This window comes from Haliaeetus leucocephalus, unplaced genomic scaffold (assembly GCF_000737465.1).
Source record: "Haliaeetus leucocephalus isolate CR32 unplaced genomic scaffold, Haliaeetus_leucocephalus-4.0 Scaffold450, whole genome shotgun sequence".
In the NCBI taxonomy this organism is placed as follows: Eukaryota; Metazoa; Chordata; class Aves; order Accipitriformes; family Accipitridae; genus Haliaeetus; species Haliaeetus leucocephalus.
Genome location: NW_010972886.1, coordinates 13,768,058 through 13,782,623, shown reverse-complemented (window position 1 = coordinate 13,782,623; position 14,566 = coordinate 13,768,058). Strand labels below are relative to the sequence as shown.

Here is a 14,566-nt window from a genome sequence, read left to right as displayed (position 1 = left end):
GATGAACTCAGCAAAGTTCAAACTAGTAATAAAGTGCATGTTTGTAGTGCTAAGGTAATTAGTCTATCTGAAAGATAAATGGCTGTTCCAGCACTCTTTACATCCAGGATTCAGAGTGCCAGATGCTGGACAGGATGTTATGATGTGTCTTATACAGGAGTTCAGAGCAGTTCCAGTGCTTGTAGGTTTTGCAGTCTGTATCTGTATGGGGTTCAATGTCAGTAAAAAAGGGTAAAGGCCATGTATATAGGCTAGGGACTGTGGAAGAATATTCTTCACAGTCTTAACAGTGTCATCGCATTTCTTATGTTTTAGCACAGAATGTGTCTGCTTTTCCCAGAAGGACTTCACATGCTGATAGCATGTATTGCTGCATGAACTACCTGTCGTATTTGAAGTAACTTCTCTCCTTGGGAACATTCTGATAGTGAAAGTCATTTAAACAGATAAGGGAATGGTCAAAATGCCATAAAAATTGAGTGTTTATCACTTCAGGTGTGTATTTTTTTTAAGTTTCCTTTAAATCTAAGGGATATTTTTCCAAGACCTTTGAGGATTTGTTGTATAGGATGGGGTTTTGTTGGTTCTGGTTTCAACTTTACTGTTAATGAAGCCTGTGAAGTCAGAAAACAGCTTTCTGAAGCTGCTTATCTCCAAATGTAGCTTTGCTCTAAGAACAAGCACTAAGTTTTCAAGGTGTTGTGATCATACTGAGCTACTGTTGTGAAGTCTGTGAGCTGTATGGAACAAGACACCATCATGCTACTGCAATGGGATGGCTCTCCTATTATGCAGCCTCCTCCATGGAACAAGGAAAGAGCAGCTCTTTGCAGATCTAAACTGAAAGAGACCCTAAAATTGTAAGTGTATTTTTAAGAAATAATAAAAATTCAGTAATTTAGCACATTCCCTGAGAGGATCTCAAAACATCTCATGGTCCTCATGAAGAAGATATTATTACTCTTTTACAGAGTGGTAAGAGCCAAATGCACAGAGTTGACAAAAAGAAAAGGGGGCTTTTGATAATATACTAAATGTAGCTGATCGCTTCTTGGCCCTAGTTCCTTGTCCTCTGTTTGTTCAGAGCATCTCTTCATCAGGGAAAAAAAAAGTACAGATGAATAGTCTTAAATATTGTTTAGCCTTATTTTTGTAAATGGAGAGTACAGATATGTTATTTTGAGTTTTCATCCCATTTTCAACAAAAGTGAACACTTAATGTGTTCTGTCATATTGTATTTGTCAATAACTGTTAAAATGTATTTTTGATAATTATGGAGAATGAATTAATTTATCTTATTCCTAAGGCTTTGGAAATGTGATATGTATTTATGATATTCTTGTATCAATGATCAAAAAAGGGCAGGAGATAAAGAGATGGGCAGCATGAAAATGTATTTTGCGGGTTTTTTAGTAGTAAGAGTATTTTTTTAGTAGAAAACTATCAAAAATAACTGTTCTTAAAGTCAGTGCTGAGACAGAGTCTTTTAACAGTATCCTCTGAATTCTTTTGTTCTTGTTCTTTTTCTTGTTAGAACATTTTTGATACAAATGAAAACAAGACAGAGAAGGAGGATACTACAAAATTCTTTTTTTTTTTTTTTTTTAACAGTTGCATCTATTCTGGGTTTAAAGTTCAGTCAAAGTAGACATTTCGAAGAACTTTGTGGAAGCATTGTTATCTAATCGGTAATATTTTAGTCTGCTATTCAGAGTTTTGGCATACACAAACACTACAGAGATGATATGCATAGCATAGATTACACAGGCTGTCATGCTTTCCCTTGAATTTTATGTATGCTTTTTATTCTTCTCACTTAGACAAACTTTGCTTGGGCTGTGTGCCTGCATTGTAATAGAGTAAGAACTGTACTGGCTACGCTCAGCCCTCTATCATGCTGCTAGAGACAGCCAATAGTAAGTGAAGGTTGTCAGAGGAGGGCTAGGGCAAGCAGTCAAGAACGGGGTAAGGTGGTGTTCACCTGTGAGACAGGCAGTAGTGTGTGAGGTCAGATTATTGTGACCATGTGCTGTATTCATCCTCAATGTACTGTTTCACAGAATGATTTGCTGACCGGTGAGTCAGTCTCATCTTGCTGCTGCCAAGTGTATTCCCCCTCACGCGAGACTTTCTGGTCCACTGTATAAAGGAATAACCAAGATACTGTGTGTCCTAGGTGGCATTAGTAATCAGGAACAATGCAGATGCACTTTACTTCAGATAAAATGAACCTCAGTATTTCAGAGTACGTAGTTGGGACATTTGCTGCTGTGAAGCAGCATAACCTAGAAGGCACCAAGGTGTTGGAAAGGATACTGAATAATTTGATAGTCTTTCCTGTAAGGTCCATATGTTATGACTTCTGTTTTATATTCTACATGAACAGCTTTGTTCACATTCCTAAGCTTGCAGAAATGCACAATACTGCAAGCTAATTTTATTTAATGCCCTATATACCTAAACAGGTTTTTTTCCCGATGAATTTTGACCTATATATTATCTGTATCTTGAGTTACGTGTAAAATACCACTGAAAATACCCAGGACTTTATTTAATACAAATGGATTTTGAAATACAAAACAGGAAAAATGTGTTTCCTACTACCTGTGTAGTATAGAATTTAGAATGTTAAAAAAAATAAAATGTTTATGTAGGATCTGATATTTTCCTGTAAAAAAGAAACACTTATGTATATTACAGGTTGTGGTATTCTGTGTCGCCTAGGGCTGCGTTAATCCCAGCCTCATTATACTCTAGAAGTGATGTAGCATGTATTTAAGCTAAAGCAATGTTACAGTGCAAGTGTTTTTTCAAGTAATTAAGTTCAGACGCATATTTTGCAAGTATTTTTCATTTTAAAGTTATGAAACAAAAATACTCTTACAAGGAAAACTCTTGATTTGGAAATGCCCTGTGACTTTTTAATACTTCTGTGTGAAAGCAAAAACTAAAAGGCACCTTCTTTTCCCCTGCTTAGACTTTGAAATACTCCTAAAAGACGGTAATTGAACTCTGCTTTTTCATTCCATTTCAGGTTTTTCTTCTATAATCATGGCAAAACCTTACGAATTTAACTGGCAGAAGCCAGTTCCCTCTTTTATGCAAGATGGAGCTGTGTTTGATAGATATGAAGAGGTAAGAGGCCAGTTGCATTTCAGTTGCTATTCTCTTTTAAATATGTAGATGTTACGAATATTTCACGTTTTGCTTTCATTGTACACAAATAAACTTTCAAATAACTCCAGAAATGTGTGTGGGGAGGAAATACCAACACACTTTATTGCTATACAGATTTTTGCTTTTAAAATAAATAACTTTAAAATATATTTGATCCCTCTGATTTGAAATAAGCCCAGAGGAAGAGAAAGGGAGATTTAGATCAACATATCTGTAACATGCATAAAGCTCTCATCTTTGCAGATTTATAAAGCACATCACTGAACAAAGTGAATCCTTCCATTTTTTGTACATCTATCAAATGGAGGCAGGGGGGAATATGTCTTTTTTTTTAATATATAAACTGAGGACCTGCATCTCACAAAGGAAAGTAAGAGAACACAAAACATTTATATTCTGATTCAAATGCATCATTTGAGAACTGGAGTGGTTTTTATCTACTTCAGAAAATCAGCCTGTACTCTATCTGAAATACGATTACTATGATGCCACTTTCAGCTGTGCTTTAATCCAAATTTATTGAAGGAATGCAAAAAAGACATTTTACACAGACAGCCAAAATAAAGTGCTGAGACAATTACCTTATACTCAGCATTGATATGCCTGTGAGAATAATTTTATCAGGGTCTATTTTTAATCTTGTTTGGACAGGAAGTCTCTAAAAGTTAAAGGTATCTCAGTAATGTCTTCAGGGATAGTAGTATTTTCCTCTTATGTTTTGAAATTTAAGTAAACGGTATTTTTTATCATGAGGCCTGTCAAGATGGAGATAGTTGTTTTACCCTGTATTTTCAGTTTTGGGGACAGATAAACTAAGAAGATACTAGTGGACACTGAATTCCTTAGAAAGGAGGTTCATAAAAGCTTTATTTTTCTTCAGCAAATATTGTTTCAGAAACTCAGCATGTGAGCATCCAAGTGAGGGGGTATGGCCCATGGTTTTTCTCTTGCACCTTAGATGACAAACAGAGAATGGGCAGATACAGAAAAGAGATTTAAGTGCTCAAATTTTGGTGTGAGATCAAGAATGCTTGGTGAGGCACCTGAGTCCTTGATGCAGTGATAGGGAGAATGAGACATCTCAAAGTTATACTTTTGCACTATAGGTTGGTGTACTCAGCAGGCACCTCTGCGACACCAGATAATGCTGGGCAGACGTGGGGTGAGATGGTAGCACCAGAAGTCTTGCTCCTTGCAGCTGAATTTACTGCCTTCCAAAACCCTGTAGAAAGGGGCTCCTACTTGCCACCTGTGGAACAAAATGTTGTTTGCCTATCCACGTGCTGTTCTCTAGTTGCATTGCTTGCTGTTAAGTTTTGCTGCAGTTTACTCCAGGTTTGCTATGGTACAGTTGGAAGCCTGGTTTGTTTTCTTGAAGGGAACTCTTCTGAAAACATTATAAAGGCTTTCACTTGGGTAACTAACTGTATATTTTATCTGCAATTTTACAGGAATCATGAAGGGCTGTAAAAAAATCTAGTGGCTCAGAAGTTAAAATCTGTAGCCTGTAAACAGCGAGCACTTGATGGTTTGGCTGTTTGATACTATCAGATTTATGATATACATAGGCGATTATTTAATTGTGTTGTGGTAGTAACTAGATAGCCTACCCAAGAGAGACCATTGTTTTAGAAATGGCTATGCAAACGTAGCCAGATCTGATTCCTATACTATAAGGCTTGCAGTTTTCAAGAAAAATGTTTCAGATGCAGGATTCTAGTTTTCATGGAAATTCTGTGCTTAATTCCTCACCCTAACAGAAAGGTCATGTTGGGGAAAAAGACAAATGGTAAGTCAACTACAATCATACAGCAGGTCAGTGTGGAACTGGGACTTGGGAATCCTGGTATAGGGTCTGCGTGACTGAACAGCTCTAGTACAGCATGAGAGTCTTTTATGTGCCCAAGTTTCATTGAGCGGTTAGAAAAATCTGGATTATTGCCATGTGGAGCAGTGTCTTGATCCGTCTTTTGCTGATAGAGTAGTCCCTTAACCAGGAGAATTACAAAATTATGGAAATATATTTTAGGCCAAGCATTATCATGTCTGACTGCTGGGAGGTCTGAGTCTAGCACAGGATTATCTCGGCAGAATATGGGAAATAAAAGTCAGACTTGATTAGGAACCTGACTGGTCACGTTGCATCTACGGGGTCTGATGGTAGATGCTTTTTTTACCATACAAGGCAACAAATTGCAGAAAAAGTAATTTGATGAATAGAGTCACAGCTGGGGTGGAACATCAACATGAGTGCAGTTTACATAGACACCTTTGTGAAGACAACATTTTTGGTATATCAAGAGCTTTTTGATACATGGGGACATGATAAATGAGAAAAAGTTGCCTGCCTTTTATTGTGTGAGTAATCTTCCTGGGAAATGCAAGACGCGCTCATTTTGATTGGTAGCTAGCTGCATTTCTGTATGAAACAGGACTCCAAGGGCTGTGAAACGAGTAAATCTGAGGTGTCTGGCAACAGGTAGGTTTCATAAGGGACGAGTGCTAGGGTGAAGGCAGGAAAATAGAAGTATGGTAAAGCAAGATGGGCAGAGAAGTGCGTGCTGGAAGCTCATGCATAGTGGTGTCGGCTCAGACTGAGCTGCAGCAACTTTATGCTTTCTATCTCAGCTCCCCCACCTGTAAAATTAACATAGTTGTTTGCTACTTGGGTGGAAGACTGCAGTGTATCAGTCCTTAAAACCTGTAAATCTCATTTGAGGACCTAAAGTGTTGTCCAGAAGTGGACACCATTCAATAATTAATGTGTCCAGGAAAAAGGAGCAATTATCCCAAACACAGTGTGTCCCCTTTGCCTGTGCCCATCTAGGAGGGCTCAAGGACATTACCCAACTGTGGATCCAGGAACTTGCTTGCCTTCATGCCCAGTGTCAAGTCAGGATAAGACCTGACTGGAATGTAACCATTCCTTAGACCACCTGATGCCCTTGTTCCATGGCAGAGGACAAAAAGGCTCCTTTGGCTGCCGGCCTGATGTCCTGCATCCCAGGTCAGGGTGGGGAGCTGCCTCAGAGTAACCCAGTGAGAACAAACTGTCCTGGATAGACTTACTGACTTAAAAACATGCTCCATGGATTGAGGGCATTGGAGTTTTTACCTGTTTTTGTTACCTAAATTGAAATTGTCCTGACTCTGAAAATAGCTATGTATATTCATGTGCTTGCTGCCCTTGCTATATGCACAGGAGAGGACATGGCATTTCAGAAGGGTACCTCAGTCTTTAACATAGAACAAAGAACTGATTTCTGAAACAGTAAGCAGTGCTGTAACCTGCACACATGCTTGTTGGTTTTCAATTAAGGAAGTCAGGAAGTCCTGGATCCTTTTTTTTTTTCCTTAAAAAGTGATTGATTCTGCACAGTGTTATCCTGCATTTTAGCTTAATTTATGATGCATTAATTGAGGCTGGAGGTGTGTGGAGGAAGTTTCTTTTTTAATTCAGCTAATCTGATTTTTTTTGCCTTGTCTAGCCTCTTTGGGTATGCCATTCTTTCTTGATTTCTCTACAAATCAATATCGTTCAAACTCTGCTTGCCAGATACTCTGGCTACAAAATGCTTGTGGCATGCATCCTGTCACAGTCTAACAGAAAAGTGCTTCCCAAATTCTGATTGTTAAAATGAAATGTGGTCATTTGATCCTGAAGGTAGTATTGGCAAATTACATGTTTTTAATCTTTATGGAGTTTGAAGCATTTAATTTTCAATAATTTTTCTGAAGTTCCATTTCATTAAGGTTTTTTATTAGGTAAGAATCACTGCTTTTATTAAACAAAACAAATCTTCATAGCTGCAAAGAAGTAGGAAAATATTAATTAAGTACATCCCAATGTCTCAAATGGCAGCAGAAAGTCAAATCATTAAAAAAGATAATTTTTTAAAGCCTGCCTCCCTCATTTCTGATTGCCTTGGCAATAGCAAATTCTCCTGGAAGGTATTTGGGAGAAATGTAACAATCTTTTATTTTTTAATAATGAATAAATGTATGACATTTGTCAAACTGACTAAAATAATGGTCTGTATTTTATTTTCTATAGGAATCTTTTGTCTTTGAAAGCAACTGTCTCTTCCAAGTGGATGAATTTGGCTTTTTTCTGAGCTGGAGAAGTGAAGGAAAGGTATATTACTGTTATGTCAGGAAGATATATTAGATATTATTGCACTTGTTTTATATTCTGTCTAGTTTTTAAAAATCTAAAATACTGTGTTAGTTTATTTACAAAACTAGCCTTAGTCCTCTTCTTTTAGAATTGGCAGAAGTGAAGTATTTAAGAGGGAATTAATTGATATAAAAGGGAAATAACTTTTTAGTGTTAATTAACAGTGTTTACAAATAGGATTAATTGTTTATTTTTGCTGCAATTCCTGATGGAGCCATGTGTCAACAGACCTTTGAACTTCTACCTTTTTTTGCCATTTCAGGAAGGACAGGTATTAGAATGCTCCCTGATCAACAGTGTTCGTTTTGGAGCTGTACCAAAGGTACTCTATATTTAGTTTATACTCTTCATTTAAACCAAGGGTATTTAAACTGAAGATGAAATGCAGGACAAAGTTAATTTCTTTAAAAAATACAAGCAATGCTGCTTTTATTTTGCAATCACAGTCTAAAATTTTAAGTTTTTAAGTCAAGTAATCTGGTGTGATTGCAGTGGGAAGGTTCTGTCATCTGGTCTTTCTGATGTAGTACAGTGCTTAGCTTTCAGGATGCGGTGGAAGTTGAACAACAGACATTAGGAGGACATATCAGGAGTTTTTAATTATTTTGTAACAGTATATTGTGATACTTGTTTTAGGGATCTGGAAAAAAATATTTCATATTCCAAATGTTGTTCCTATCTGTTTAAAATTTGTTGTACCTTCTTGCTCCATTGACATAAAACACAGAAAGTTTTGTTTGCATCCCTCTTTGTGCAGTTAGATGGTCAGAGAGGGCAGCTGGTCACTGTCTGCCATTTTGAAGAATATCAACAGAAATACTAGCCAGGAGTTCTGGAAAAACCCAAAACTTTGGAAATATTTTCAGTGGTATTCTTCAGAAAGAATAGGTAGAATTGTCTGAAGTGAATTGTGGGCCTCCCTTCTCCAGGCCTTTAGTTTAGAAGATTTGTTATGAAGCAATAGATGTCTGTTAGCACCTCTACATTTCCACTTTCATGTGTTAAGTGTTTCTGTCTTAACTGTAGGTAACTATCTTTTAGTAGTTCTCTTGGGAATCCATAGACTAAAATCTTTCCCCCTGTAGAGAAAGGGCATGAGAAGTGGTAGTGCAGACAACCCTGTGCTTCATGTGCTGTCAACCATACCAATATGCTTCAGACTTCACCTCTGTCTTTACGTAGGTAATTTGCTCTTTATGCCCATTAAATCTATAGCCCTCGACCCTTAGCAGAGATACCAGCTTGTATGACATGTTGTTAAGAAACAGCCAAAAAGTCACACAGATCATAACTCTCAATAACTATGGACTTAATTAGATTGGAATAATTTACTTGGAGATTAATACTGTTCCTCTGTTTCCAGTCTTTGGAGTGATTAGTTTTTCATGATGAAAATATATGTAATTTCTAATTTAACTTTCCAAAATGTATTTAAAATACTTCATTTACTTCTGAGTTCTCACAATGGCATTCCTAATTGTTAGAATATATTGTTTTTCAGGTTTACACGCAATAATTCTAAGTGAAAGCACTCATTTAAGATGATTGGCAAAGGTTTAAATTTGTTAATGGAAATGCATCTTTACCATAGTGCATTGCAGAACAGAAGTATTGCAAATGTAACAAGTTATTTATTCTGTTTAACAGGATCCCAAAATACTGTCTGCACTTGAGGCTGTTGGAAAATCAGAAAGTGAGTTGGAAGGACGGATAGTGTGTGTTTGCAGTGGCACAGATCTGGTGAACATCAGCTTCACTTTCATGGTAGCGGAAAATACAGAAATAGCCAAGGTATTTCACAATTAAACAGTGTGTGGGAGTTTAAAAAAAAAAAAAAAGAGGAGAGCTCCTCAGCAGTACTCGATTGTTTTTCCTGAGTAAATCAGCCTGCTTGGCTGACTGAAATACCTGTTTTAATGTCTTCTGCCACACTCTACAGAGCAACATCCATTTGGAGCATTCTGTAACACGTCTGTGTGCCATGTTGAAAAGAGAATTGTGACTTTATCAGCCTGTGCATGCATGGTGAATTATCAAAAGTAGGCACCGAGACCATTAAATATTTAAAACACAGCATTCCCTCAGCTGTTTAGTATCTCTATGTGGGGCTTGTACAGCAGACTTTCTGACAATTATGCAGTGGATCTGTAACACATAGGGATGCTGAAGGGAAGTGCAATTACTTTCATTTTCCTGGTGGGTGCAGCTCAGCCCTCCAAAATTTTGTTCAGCGATTAACCTAATTGTATTGTGTGGTTCATGTTATCTGAAAAGACAAAAGCAGGAAAGAAAATTCTTTACAGTTAAGAGGATTCCAGTGTAGCCATGTTCTTTTCTGTTTCCCGTTGACATGGAACAATCTTAGAAAACAATGGTGCTTTTTAACACGTCATCTTTCCTGAGAGTTTAAGATTGCAGTTCACAATGCAAGTTATGTGGCTCCACCAAGGCCTGGTACTCAATCTATCTGCTGTAAACTGCCCTGAGAAACTTGATCCAGAGTACTGATAGTATGCTACTAGCTTAGACCCAGAGATTCAAGGGATTTTAAAAATACATGGGGTTTTGCCTTTCTTTTCTGATTGTGTGTACTTAGGGTGTATTATAATCTGTTTTGCCTGTGAGAAAAACATTGAATAGTGATCAGTAACATGCACCTGCTAAATCCCCTGCTTTAAAACTGAGTATCTGTTTGTCAGTTGCAGCATCACTAAATCCCTTGGCAGACCTGGTTGATCACTGGCAGTGCCGAGTAAACTCCATGATAGGACAAATACTTGTATAACTTACATGGGTACACTCAATTGATTTTACTGTGTGTATTTTCAGCAAGCTTTCAGGGAAATAACATGTCACAGTTATATTTTGAAAACAGTTAAGAAGCTAAGAAAAGGAGATGCTGGCAGCATTCGCTATTATACTTAATCCAACAGTGTCTATGATCTATTCTAAAAACAGAAAGTTGGAGTTAAGTTTCTTAGCCACCTTAGATCTCTATAAACTGTATTAGACAAATTGGTTTGTGAGGAGTATGTTGGCCAATTACATAGACTGTCACAACAGGTGAGCTAATTACATGAAAAGATCTACTGCTTCATTATCTGCCAAGATGCTTACCAAAAATGGTGTGTCATGCTGCAGACAGCTTGTGCGTAGGGTCTGAGAGGCCCATAAATGTGAAGAGTCCTGCATTTGGGAGTCACTCCACCAAAACAGATGTCTAGAACTTGTCAACAGTGGTGATCCACTTGATCTGTGTGAGGCACGAGGAAGACAGTAAAGTAGATCAAGCCAAAAACAATGTAGAGCTTTCTAAGTTGCCTTCACTGGGGATATTGACATACGGGAAGTCAATTGGCCTGTACTGTATTGGCCTTTTGTATATGGTAAGTACATCAACTTGCTGCTACATTTCTATGCTAAAATAAAATTTTCTAGGGGTTATCTGCACATAGAGCTGTTCCTGCTTAATTGTTCCTGTTTTGTTCATGAGAAAACATCTTTCTTCTGGGACATAGTAAATCTCCTCTAGAAGAAGTGAGTCTTTGTGTGGCATTACGTAGCTATGCAGCTACTAACTGCAGTTTAGAATAGTCCTTGATTTAATCCATGTTCAAAAGTAAGCCCCCCTGTTGAAATGACAGAGGCAAGAGTTTGGAGAAGAAGGGGCAGTGACAGAAGCTTAAGCAGCCCAGATATGTGTAAGGAATGCATCTGTAGTGGTTTCTGCTGTTTCCCTCCTGTTGCCATGAGGAAGGTGAGCATTACTTGCTGTAGATTTTTTGTCGTTTCCTCAAATAAATGAAGGTCAGGATTGGTTGGCACCAGATTGGGATACTTTAAAACAAGGAAATTCAGTGACAGATCCAAATACAAAAGCCCAGAACCTTTCTGCCCAGATAGAGGGCAAGAAGGTATTCTGCTTCTCTAGATAATAATTTACAGTTGGAAAAGAAGTAATTGTTACTCACTGAGGGCTGGGTTATAATGGAACTGAGGAACCATGACAAAGAAGAAAACTGATGCAAGTTCCTGCCTTCTTCAGGCTAGCCATGTAAGGAGTGGTGTCAGTGGGAAGCAGATTCTGCCAGGTCCCATAGGACAGGGTGGCAGAGTGTGGGGGCAGTCCCTTAGGAGTGCCCTGGCTGTGGCAGGTGGGCATGCACAGAGTTGGTGCGTGCTGTGGGCAGTGGTGAACCTTCCCCTCCAGGAAGGGCTGGTTGCAGGCTGTCCGCTGTGATCTGTCATCATCTCTGCACTGGGGCAGCTCCACATTCCTCTGCCTCTCGTGGCGATGTGCTCAGCAGGTCTGGCCAAGTAATCGCTGAGCTCCAAGTATAGCTATTCCAACAACAAGAGTGTGTTTATTATCTCTCCACTTGTCTCCAAGCTCCAACTCTGATATTTACATTCTATCTACTTAAATTTTATTGGTGTTTTCAGCTGAGAAATTGGTTTTCATTTCCACTCTTAAAACAAAACAACCACAAGATAGGGTGTACTCTGTCTCTGATTACAAGCAGCTGTCATGGTCCACTCGTAAAGCAACTCCACTGTGGTAGCAGAGAGTGACTATAAAAGGTGGAATTCAAAATCTAATGTTTGGAATCCTGATTAAATCAGGTTATATAAATTACTGTGAGCTAAAATTAAAACACACACATATTAGAGGTGTGACCGTATGTGTGTATTTTTCTTTTTTACTTCCTGGATGGACTTTCTGTGACCTAGTAATCTGATAATCTGCTTTCTTCTAGGACATTTGAAAAGGCCAGTGTGTATTTGGGGGTGAATTCCCTTAGTGCAGAAGCGATGTAGTGCTGATGTGAGGCCTTAGCACATGGCATGTAGGCTGCCTATCCGAAGTTGGCCTAAGTCCAATAAAGCTGTTGTAGTTCAGCAGCCCCAAATCTGGACTTCTCATCTTCTTTGCTCATCCACTTTGGCAATGCATTAAGGTGTTTAACTTAAAAGATTAGCCTAAGTCAAGTCAGCTCTTTTTGCATTCTTTAATATTACTGCATATCAGGGGTAAATTTGTCCTGACAGTTGTTCTTTCCCGGATCTAGCTGTGCTGTTGGGAAGGACCATCTCTCCAGCTGATAGTTTCTGCCCTTCTGCCAGAAAGTACTGTTCCCACTGCCCTGCTGGCAGAGGACTTTTCTACTATATGGCTCTTTTTGACTTACAAAGAAGTTCTGTTTCAGTTGACCCTGATTTTTCTCCCATGAAACAAGCTATTAAATATCTGCCAAAATCATATTGGTAGGAGGGCAGCTAGAAGGTAGCAGAAGATTCCCATGGGAATATCCCACAGTCAGATTACAGAAAAGTTCTGTTTTCCCATAGTTTTGGTTTGTTTTGATGTTTCCAGCCGCTTTCAGAGTAGACCCCTCCAATGCTGCAAAAGTCATTCCGGGGTGGAAAGCTTTGTTGAAGGGTGGTAGCAGTCTGGACACGTAAGGCAGCTCCCAATACAGAGTATTTGTGTGGGCCTCAGCTTTCCTGATGAAATACTAGAATGTCAGAAGAGTCCCTTTTATTTTTGTAACAGAATTTTCACAGCAATAGCCTGCAAGTCTGTGCTGCAGTTGGTCAGGTAGGGAATAGGTTTTACACCGTCACTAGTCTTGTCTCCTTGCTTTTGCTGTCTTACGTTAGACATACAGCAATTCTCATAGAACAGAAATTACTTCTGAGACATCTGCGTTGAGAGAAGAGGGACATCTGCTGGTCACAGAATCGCTGAGTGAGGGCAGGGTACCAGGGAATCCTGCCAGGCTGAGTCTGTCTTCGTAAGAGTTGGGAAACATGGTTCTATTCTCCATGAATTTCCTGAACCTACAAGCTATCAAGCCCTTGACTCTGACAGTCAGTCACAGGCACTGAATGCCAAAACCAGAGGGCAGTGCCTCCTTGCCTCTCCAGCTTTCCCAATGCTTGAATTAAGTAAAGTGCAACTGTGGAGAGACTACACTGAAAAAGTGAAGGTAAAATCTCAAGAGGTCTTGAAGAATACTGACCTCATCTGTAAATAAGCCATAGATGACCTTGTCTAGAATTTCACGAGCTGTAGCTTACAGTGATTTTTAACCTTTCATAATTTTTGTCATTTTTAACCCTACTAAATGAAAAGTTGATGGCTAAAAGAGAGCTGAGAGGTCAAACTTACCTGTGCACCTTGCCACTGCTGCCTGCGTTTCATCGATGAACCCCAGCTAATGCAAAGTCACTAAGTGCCTCAGAAGCATTTGAGTACTACAGCAAAAACCGAGAGAGTGCTTCTTCGATCAATTTTTCTTGCACCTTCTCCTTACAGAGATATTTGACAAAGTTGGATCCTGTTAGAAAAAAACAACGCAGTCTGCTTATTCCAGCCTGCAGTGTACTTAGATTTGGGCCTCTTGTGTCAGCTTAAGGGTCTGTGTTTAAGGTGTACTTGTCTTTGGTTTTGTTTCTTTTTATGGTTGTTGTTTCTCTAAGATTAGATAGCAGGGCCCAGATTCCTCTCTTAGATGAACCTCAAATAATTCTTGGTATATAGAAAGTCATTCAAGAGTCACATTGACAGATTAAAGGTACTGAACCATATTTTGAAAATTGGAAAATATTTAGCACTACCATCAGTAAGAATGAAACTCATCCTGTATTTCTATCAAAAACATTTTGTTACTCCACTTTCTCTAACACCCAAGTGAAGTGTTTCCTATCTACCTCATTTCAGAATTTCATCTTGTTATAGGATTTTCCTTCTTTGGAGAGGTACGATTTGGAAATGCTGAGCATGAAAGAAGATAACTAAGGATCTTTATCCCTGTTTACTTACATAGGTTTACAGGTCTTTCAGCTTCATCTGTAAAATAAGGAGTGCTATTACAGCATACAAGCAAGGCTGCTGCTATTCTTCATAGCATGTTAGCTGAGAATAATCTGAGCTCTTCTTTCATCCTTCCCACAAGGTCATCAGACAAGTATACATTAAATCTGGGAATGGTTTGTTGTCAGGAAGGCAGTATGTTACCAGCTTGACATTTGTCAGAGTGTTCAGGCTTTGGGTATTTTCTGAATATCTGTGCACTGGATCACAATGCCTTAAAAGTGATTATGAAGATAGTTGTTATTTGAAGACTATTCTGGCTCAGAAGGACAAAGAGTTTGAGTGCTAAGCCTGTATATTAATCTATGGATGAGGAATTTTTTTCATCTTATGT

The 14,566-nt window shown here is 38.6% G+C and overlaps 1 protein-coding gene across 4 annotated transcripts in view; it reads left to right on the top strand.

Annotated features, from left to right (window-relative positions):
• The first annotated feature begins 3,041 nt into the window (after positions 1 to 3,041).
• The window catches only part of PLCB4 (phospholipase C, beta 4), a 94,668-nt gene continuing 83,143 nt past the window's right edge, over positions 3,042 to 14,566 (top strand). For all 4 annotated transcript variants that reach the window (XM_010574814.1, XM_010574813.1, XM_010574816.1 and 1 more), the window contains exons 1-4: positions 3,042 to 3,136; positions 7,233 to 7,313; positions 7,618 to 7,677; positions 9,003 to 9,146. In XM_010574814.1, coding sequence (XP_010573116.1) covers positions 3,053 to 3,136; positions 7,233 to 7,313; positions 7,618 to 7,677; positions 9,003 to 9,146 — 369 coding nt within the window. In that variant the 5' untranslated portion in view covers positions 3,042 to 3,052. The remainder of the gene's footprint in view (positions 3,137 to 7,232; positions 7,314 to 7,617; positions 7,678 to 9,002; positions 9,147 to 14,566) is intronic.